Source organism: Lagenorhynchus albirostris, chromosome 18 (assembly GCF_949774975.1).
Source record: "Lagenorhynchus albirostris chromosome 18, mLagAlb1.1, whole genome shotgun sequence".
Taxonomy (NCBI): Eukaryota; Metazoa; Chordata; class Mammalia; order Artiodactyla; family Delphinidae; genus Lagenorhynchus; species Lagenorhynchus albirostris.
In genome coordinates this window covers 56,078,573-56,088,278 of record NC_083112.1, presented here as the reverse complement: position 1 = coordinate 56,088,278, position 9,706 = coordinate 56,078,573, and the positions used below count along the sequence as shown (strand labels likewise).

Sequence of the window (9,706 nt, the reverse complement as noted above, 5' to 3'; positions counted from 1 at the left end):
ATCAGTATTTCTCTCTGGAATAAAAAGTAGTGTGGATGAGGAAAGACTGAAGATGAACTTCTTATATATAATTTTGTATTTCTTAAAATTATATTACTTTTATAATTAAAAATCAAAATTGAATACTTTAAAAATTATTGTGAGTATTAAATACTGAAGAATAAAAAGATATAAAAATTAATGTTTGCTATAAATTCTACTTTTTCATCTTAAATATGCAGGGAACATATGGAAATATCTGGAAATTTTATGTCATTTGCAAAAAATAGATTATTAACTGATGACCTCTTTCTTAATCTGAATGACTTTGTGATATTTACATGTTACTTGTGTCACTTGAGAGATGAACCTGTTTGAGGAAGAATAAGAAAAAATGAACATTTAACGATGCAATTGAAATACTTCTGGCCATAGCATAAAAATGAAACTACAGCCCCGAGCAAATATTACCAATTCTTATCATCATCTGGAGTGTCCTTTATCTCTGGCTCCTGAGATCATCTGTTATAAGAGGCAAAGCAATTGAAGTAGTTCACTTGACCTCAAATAGATATAGTAGAACCCTTTTAAGAAGAGTTCATGCCTAAGAAATGTTCCCCTAAGGTGTTAGAAAAGTTTAGGTCACATACACATTCCCATATTGTTTTTACTTCCCGCCAAGAAATGTACTGCTGTACTTGAAGAGTTAGCCTTTGGAGGGGTGGGTGTACTTTTCTAAGCTGCTTTATTCCTCTGAAATGTACTTATTATCAAAATAATTACTTTAAGAGGACTTTTGTTAACAAGGGTGCATCTTCCATAGAACTATACGTGTGTGACAATTTTTTGCTTACAAATTGGTAGTGGATATCTTCATAGAGGTGATACAACCTTAATATTTTCTTCTGAGGTTTGACTGTTCATCTAGGCAATACCACATCCTTTTTTTACAGTGCAGAGATAATAAACTATTTGAGGATGGTAGAAAAAATTTTTGTAACATATTGAAATAGGAAAATCCTCTCCATAAATTTTCTAATGTGATTGGCTTTGAGAGGAAAGAAGCAATCAGGAGAGAAAGATACAGCATTTAATGGGTGGGAGTGGGGGGATGAAATCTTAATATCAATTGCTTGTTACCCCAATTCTGTTAATTTAAAGTCAGCTTCAATACATTCTTTGGGTCTCTTCACATAAAGTATTTATTCAGCAAGTTGAATAGATAAATAACCAATTAAGCTTAAAGGTGTGATTTTAGATGATTACCATCAATATTTTTCTTCCTAAACAGCCAGGATTTTTCTGTCTCTCCTTCAGTCTTGCCACAGACACTGCATGAGTCTGCCCTCCTCTCTCAGTGTGGTTTCTGCGGCCAAGAAGTTTCAGATCTGAGTCCTATTACAAAGGAACAGAAATATCCTTCCCCCCAGTTTAACTCCTCCTCCACATGGGCAGTTCTCAACTACATAGCATTATTTTCGTGAAACGGTTTCAAATGGATTAAGCTCTCTTCCCTCTTCCTGCATGTGGTAATAGGTTAAATTAAATAAGAACAGGATTGATTTTAAAAGTGTAATAGGTTGTCTGAAAAAGACCTTTCAATCTCTGTCTCTCTGTCTCTGTCTCTGTCTCTCTCTCTCTCACACACACACACACATGCATGCGTACACACACACCCCATTCTGAGCTGAACCCTCATCCACGACCCTCCACTGAATTTCACCAGAAGATGACAACACAACATTTGATTATATGAAAATATTACATATAGATAAGAAATCTGCCCCTCCCCAGTAATAAGCTTCTGGAACTGGAATAAGAAATCTCCTCTACATTTCCCTGGATTTTCCCAACTCCATTCCTTCCCCTAAATCTTTCACTCTTTAACCTTTTCCAAATACACAATCCTTGAATATTTGATCTTTTATGCAGCTTATTGTCAGGCTTGTAACAACTGTCCAACTTGTGTAAGACCTAATTAAAAGGGAAACTGATGTGAACATATGATCTCTGCTTAGACTGAAGAAAGGACCAAACAACATTTTTTTTAAGTCCTGTAAATTCCAAACACTAAAATAATGCACACAATTTTTAGAGGTATTGATGGAAAAGGTGTTGACTCTAAGTCAGCAAAACAGCCTTCCAGAGAAGCTGCATTGTCACATTCTCTCCCATACCAGATGTTAGTAGAACTTGGTTTTTATAAGCTCCATCCAAGTTTGAAGAACCCAGCAATTACTTCCCTGGGAAAAGCCTGAGCACTGTGCTCTGGCAGCACCATTGAGCCGGCAAAGAGAAACTGGCCACTACCTGTAGATAAGGTTCGCACAGAGCCTTAGGGACTAGAGATTTCTATCTCCCCCTAGCAAAATGCAACCGGTTATTTACTTGTATGCATTTTAAATTTGTCCAAACGGATGCAGAAACTTCGTCTGTATGAGAGTGTGAGGGTGAGCCTGTGTGCGTGCGTGTGTGTGGTGTGCACACAGGAGTCTGCCAGTGGGTTTTTAAGAGCGCTCACGAATCATACTGGGATTTTTCCCTGCCCCCTCCCTCCTTTTCCGGTTCCCAATGAAGGATTTCGGGTCTGGAATCAAAGACGAAAGCGTGCACTGTGTTTTCACCATGCAGATTTAAGTAACATTCAAGAAATATCATCAGAGAAACCTAACTCTCAATGACCAAGTTGACTAAAATTCTATACCAAGTTTTAAAAAGTATTTGCCTAAATTACATACCTAGCAGCAAAAAGATTCATACCCAATTGTATTGTATAAAATATATATGATATGCATATATGTTCTAAATAGCTACTTTCAAGCATGTTAAAAAGGAAACAAACAAAAAAAAGGTTTCAAAGACATCAAATAGCATAAAACATTGTACTGCAGAGACAGAAGAAATGCATTTAAAGCACCAATGAAAATGGCGTGCAGTATAATTACCTCAAATTGCTGTTCGCTTGACACCCTGACACTAATTTTATTCAAGCCATCGGGAAATAAATGTTTTAAAAGCACTCTTTCCAAACGCTGGAGCTAGTGGGTGCTGTGAGGTCGTTAAGGAAAGGAAAGGGTAAAGTTTCCAGCACGCAAAAAGAATTAAACAATCCTTTTAAAAAAAAACGTCTATGTGGATCGACAGCCTTTAATGCCCACATTTTTAACGCTTGCCCTGTACGTGGATTGACTTTTTTTTCCTTCAGCATTCCCTCACCAGATGGATTTTTGCTACTGCAGATCAGCAGAGGGTGTCAGATCTTTCAGAGTGCACCAGGCTGGAACGAGCAGAGCTTCTTAGCAACTCTCTTCTTCCTCCCTCCCCATTCTCACGCTCTCTCCCTCCCTCAGACAACCCGCCCCCCCCTCCGCCCCCTCCACGTAATTCCGAAAGAGCAGAAGAAAGAGAAGGAGAACAAGAAAAGAAGAGCTAGTAACCGAGAGTCGGAGACCAGAAAAAAAAAAGCTGAAGAGAAGCGAAGGGGAGGAAAGAGAAACGATGGACAGCCACAAAACGCAGCGATTGCGGAAATTTTCCAGCGCCATTGGTTCGGCAGCGTGAGTCCTCCGGTCGGGCGTGATTTCAGCACCGGGAGGGGGCTGGACAGCTCCTCGGGGGGACTCCTGGGCAACCCGCAGCCACAGCAAGAACTCCACCAGCAGCCTCAACAACAGAAGCCGCCGAAAACCCTGCTTTGTATCAGAGGCAAGGTCAGTCCGATGCACAGCCATGCACAGGCAGTGTGCCTGTACTACGCTGCAAACCCTCTGCTTGTTTCTCTAACATGCACTTGCTTCTAATTACTAGCATTGTTCCCTTTCTGGTTAGTGAGGAACACTAGACGAGATTCTGTAAGGGTGTATTTTTAATTTATATGTATATATTTAACTTCTTTTTCGTTATTTTTAAAGGGTTGAGGGGGAGTGGGGTTATTTTTTCTACTTTTTTTTTTTTTTTTTTTGCTTGCCTTGCACTACGTGCCTGGATAGTTTGTAGATATAATTATTGACTGGCGCCTGGGTTGTTGCAGTGCGGGGGGGTTAGGGAGGAAGGAATCCACCCCCACCCCCCCAAACCCTTTTCTTCTCCTTCCCTGGGCTCGGACATTGGAGCACTAAATGAACTTGAATTGTGTCTGTGGAGAGCAGGATGGTCGCTGTTACTTTGTGATGAGATCGGGGATGAATTGCTCGCTTTAAAAATGCTGCTTTGGATTCTGTTGCTGGAGACGTCTCTTTGTTTTGCCGCTGGAAACGTTACAGGGGACGTTTGCAAAGAGAAGATCTGTTCCTGCAATGAGATAGAAGGGGACCTACACGTAGACTGTGAAAAAAAGGGCTTTACGAGTCTTCAGCGTTTCACCGCCCCGACTTCCCAGTTTTACCATCTATTTCTGCATGGCAATTCCCTCACTCGACTTTTCCCTAATGAGTTCGCTAACTTTTACAATGCAGTTAGTTTGCACATGGAAAATAATGGCTTGCATGAAATCGTTCCTGGGGCTTTTCTGGGGCTGCAGCTGGTGAAAAGGTTGCACATCAATAACAACAAGATCAAATCTTTTCGAAAGCAGACTTTCCTGGGGCTGGACGATCTGGAATACCTCCAGGCTGATTTTAATTTATTACGGGATATAGACCCGGGGGCCTTCCAGGACTTGAACAAGCTGGAGGTACTCATTTTAAACGACAATCTCATCAGCACCCTACCTGCCAATGTGTTCCAATATGTGCCCATCACTCACCTCGACCTCCGGGGAAACAGGCTGAAAACGCTGCCCTACGAGGAGGTCTTGGAGCAAATCCCTGGCATTGCCGAGATCCTGCTAGAGGATAACCCATGGGACTGCACTTGTGATCTGCTATCCCTGAAAGAATGGCTCGAAAACATTCCCAAAAACGCCCTGATCGGCCGAGTAGTCTGCGAAGCCCCCACCAGACTGCAGGGCAAAGACCTCAATGAAACCACTGAACAGGACTTGTGTCCTTTGAAAAACAGAGTGGATTCTAGTCTGCCGGCTCCCCCTGCCCAAGAAGAGACCTTCGCTCCTGGCCCCCTGCCAACTCCTTTCAAGACAAATGGGCAAGAAGATCATGCCACCCCAGGGTCGGCTCCAAACGGAGGTACAAAGATCCCAGGCAACTGGCAGATCAAAATCAGACCCACGGCAGCGATAGCTACCGGCAGCGCCAGAAACAAACCCCCAGCCAACGGCTTGCCCTGCCCTGGGGGCTGCAGCTGCGACCACATCCCAGGGTCGGGTTTAAAGATGAACTGCAACAACCGGAACGTGAGCAGCTTGGCTGATTTGAAGCCCAAGCTTTCCAACGTGCAGGAGCTTTTCCTGCGAGATAACAAGATCCACAGCATCCGAAAATCGCACTTTGTGGATTACAAGAATCTCATTCTGTTGGATCTGGGCAACAATAACATCGCCACCGTAGAGAACAACACTTTTAAGAATCTTTTGGACCTCAGGTGGTTGTATATGGATAGTAACTACCTTGACACGCTGTCCCGGGAGAAATTCGCCGGGCTGCAAAACCTTGAGTACCTGAACGTGGAGTACAACGCCATCCAGCTCATCCTTCCTGGCACCTTCAATGCCATGCCCAAACTGAGGATCCTCATTCTCAACAACAACTTGCTGAGGTCCCTGCCCGTGGACGTGTTTGCTGGGGTCTCGCTCTCTAAACTCAGCCTGCACAACAATTACTTCATGTACCTTCCGGTGGCAGGGGTGCTGGACCAGTTAACCGCCATCATCCAGATAGACCTGCACGGAAACCCTTGGGAGTGTTCCTGCACCATTGTCCCTTTCAAGCAATGGGCAGAACGCCTGGGTTCCGAAGTGCTGATGAGCGACCTCAAGTGCGAGACGCCAGTGAACTTCTTTAGGAAGGATTTCATGCTCCTCTCCAATGACGAGATCTGCCCCCAGCTGTACGCGAGGATCTCGCCCACGTTAACTTCGCACAGTAAAAACAGCACTGGGTTGGCGGAGACCGGGACACACTCCAACTCCTACTTAGACACCAGCAGGGTGTCCATCTCCGTGTTGGTCCCGGGACTGCTGCTGGTGTTTGTCACCTCCGCCTTCACTGTGGTGGGCATGCTCGTGTTTATCCTGAGGAATCGAAAGCGGTCTAAGAGAAGGGACGCCAACTCCTCGGCGTCCGAAATTAATTCCCTACAGACAGTCTGTGACTCTTCCTACTGGCACAATGGGCCTTACAACGCAGATGGGGCCCACAGGGTGTATGACTGTGGCTCCCACTCGCTCTCAGACTAAGACCCCCAACCCGGCTAAAGCAGAGGAGGGGGGATGGAGATGCCTCCACCCTCCCCCCACTCCGCCGGCATCCCCGGGGGTCAGGGGAGCCCAGACCCAGGTCCGGCGCGCCCCAAGGCTTGATGGACATAATAAATAAATAACTATGAACTCGCTCAACTGAGAGGGTCTGCCCCTTAGCTCCCTCTGGAAACAAAGAGCAGACTGTGGCGAGCTGGGAGAGCCTGCCAAATCGCTCTTTGCTGCAGCCCCTTTTGACAAAGCCCCGGCAGGGGCCCTGCTCGGAGACCAGACAGTGCCCTTCCCCTCGGGAGAGGGGCTGGTACCGTGGTCCTACACATATATACATATACCCACATCTATATAGAGAGATAGGTATCTATTTTTCCCCTGTGGATTAGCCCGTGAGGAGGGGGGGCGCGATGGCTCCCTGTTGGCTACGCAGGGATGGGCAGTTGCACGAAGGCATGAATGTATTGTAAATAAGTTAACTCTGACTTCTGGCAGAAAACAAAAAGTGCTGCATGGCTCGCATGGAATCCACGCGCTCCGGGGACGCTGCCCTCCCGCGACTGGGGACGCCGTCACGTTCACAGCACCCACCCTCTTACCTGATAAATCCCATCGTATCAAACTTTCTATAAACAAAGTACAGTATAATCAGAAAGTGCCATTTCGCCATTATTTGTGATCGGTAGGCAGTTCAGAGCGTACGTTTACTGTGAAAAAAAATGTAAAGGTTTTATTTAGGACATTTGCATGGCTAGTCATCAGTCCATTTTATGAGTTAAAAATGTATTTTGCTGAGCAAAGTTTTATGGGTTGTTTTGGGCTCTTTTATTTTGATGGTGATTTTTTTTTTGAGGGGGAATATTTTTCTATACATATCCAATAATGCCTTCCATCTGAATGTAAAATAAGTACCCATGATTTCTATTATAGTATCAGTGTAATTATTAAGAAAAAAAGATTTTGAGGCAGTTAAGCATGACCAATTAATGTCACTCTAGTGCTTAGGCTGCGATCCAATGGTAGCAATTCTGTGCTGGTGTAAATCTTACTTATAAAGTAGGAAAAAAGAACCGAGGAAGCACGTGGAACTTACTAATTCTATTCGAGGATTTTATAATGGCATATTTTTTCAGTATTAAAGTGAAAATGTTTTCAACTCTGGGTCCTTACATTTTTCCAGCTTCATATTTGCAACTGGTAAATTGGATTTGCGGTGGAAGGGACGCGGGAGGGGGAAGGTTGGGGGTGGATCACTTCAAGAGCTACATTAAGGCTCTCTCTTTAATCATCTCACTTAGCTTGTTACCCTTTACGTAGCTCCCCTCCCTCTCCACCCCCGCCCCCGGACTTTTCCAGCTTTCCCCTGTGGTTAAGGAAGGTCTTTCCCCCGACACGCCCCCTCCCCCCTCCCTTTTTTCCCCCTCTCCTTCTGCTGCAGTGAATTCCTTTATTAATACTGGAAATCCCTCACTGCTGCTTCTGCTGCTGCTGCATACACTGCAGATATGTTAAGGATGTTAGTAGAGATTTGATTTAATTGACTCTGTCTACATCGGTCTCATTAAACAGTGGAGGTTTCATTGGTCAGCACTCTTCGATGAAAGACAGCCCTAATGACTGGCATTTGAGATGCTGCTGGCGTTTTGAATTCAACATCTGCTGAAAGTGGTAAAACTAATTAGTGCCCACCCACCCTACCCGCCCCAGCAAATGCATATTGAAATTTGTTAAAGCACTCATCTTTATGGAAATCAATCATTATCCTAAAGAAGTGTTTCTCTCCCATCATTGGGATTTTTGGTTGTGGCCCAGTAATTAACAAGAAAAGCATTGAACTGTTTGAATTTTATGAGCCAGTGTAACTCTGGCCTCAGTCATAGTCCTCTGAGATTTTTAAGCAGTCTTATTTTATCAGCAGTTAGGGGACAAAGCAGCAGATAAAACTACACATTGATGGGGGTCTGCATTCCACCACATATCCACCCTTGAGAAGTATGTTAAAAGACTGCAGACCACAGATTTGAAAAAAAAAAAAATGACTGTAGGATTGTAAATCAGCTAATGAAAGCCCCCAGAGCAGTTGTAAGAAGATTTGCCTTCTAGAACTCATATTCTAAAGAAAAGCGATTTCCTAGAACAGTGATGTTCTGGAGTATGTATTATTTATTTTAATGTTTTTTTAAATAAAATCCTTATTATAAACCATCACTATTCCTAAGGCCATTCATCATTTTCTCTCTTGATTCTTTTGTTTGTGGACTGCATTTCATAGTAGTAAGTTTGTAACCCACTACCCTCTGACAAATATTATGGGTTGTTATTTATTTATTGATTTTTCATATAAAGGCCTTAATTCTTTTATGGAAAGACAACTGGGTTCCTTGTAGGCAATCAACAGACTTATTCTTGATTGAAAAGTTGGGGGAGGGGAAGAGTTATATATTCAAGGGTATTATGACCTTAAGAAGGAAAAGAAAAGATGGCAGGTGTTCTATGTTTCTGGTGGAAAGTGACACTTGAAAGATACCTAGTGAGGCATGATGGTAATTTTAAAAACTGATACATGATTAGTTTAAGTCAGGAAAATAGAACTTCTGGTAGAAGGTGTGCACTGGGGCATGAATTTTCCTTCATAGTAATTAAAAAGAAATTAAAATATAGAAGGCAATGTTAAAGGTATTTTTAAAAGATTATCTTCAGTGGTTTTTGAGTGGTCATTGTGTCCAGGCATGTGCTAAGTGATTTACAGAATTACTTAATTTAGCCCTCACAAGCACATAAAAATTTAATAAGATATTGTTATTTCTATTATACCAATGAGAAAATTGAGGCTTAGAAAAAGTAAGCAGTAACTCAAATCTGGTAAATAATGGAGCAATATTTAAGTCCAATTTTCCTCATATTCCAAAACCTCACTCTTTTTTTTTTTTTTTTTGCGGTACGTGGGACTCTCACTACTGCGGCCTCTCCCGTTGCGGAGCACAGGCTCCAGACGCGCAGGCCCAGCGGCCATGGCTCACCAGCCCAGCCGCTCCGCGGCATGTGGGATCCTCCCAGACCGGGGCACGAACCCACGTCCCCTGCATCGGCAGGCAGACTCCCAACCACTGCACCACCAGGGAAGCCCGCAAAACCTCATACTTTGAATGGAGTAGTCAGATATATTTACCTGGTAACTTCTTAAAGAATTCTATCTTTTTTATATATATATAATATATATATATATGTATGTATATAGCTGTAAAAATACAATATAGAAATTAAGGGTTTTATCTTCTTAATTCAGTATGTATTGGTGGCCCTTTATATTTCCAGTATGTCTCGCAACAGAAAAAACTGTCCTATATTTGAAGGAGATAACTTTAGTGTGTTCTCCAAGACTGTATAAGAAGATTTAACATATAAGAAAAAATGAATGTGCTG

General features: G+C 43.0%; 1 protein-coding gene across 1 annotated transcript; it reads left to right on the top strand.

The window, feature by feature from the left end:
- The first annotated feature begins 4,180 nt into the window (after positions 1-4,180).
- SLITRK1 (SLIT and NTRK like family member 1) lies at positions 4,181-6,271 on the top strand. The gene has a single exon (XM_060129331.1). The coding sequence runs from the start codon at positions 4,181-4,183 to the stop codon at positions 6,269-6,271; it is 2,091 nt and encodes a 696-aa protein (XP_059985314.1).
- Positions 6,272-9,706: the final 3,435 nt, after the last annotated feature.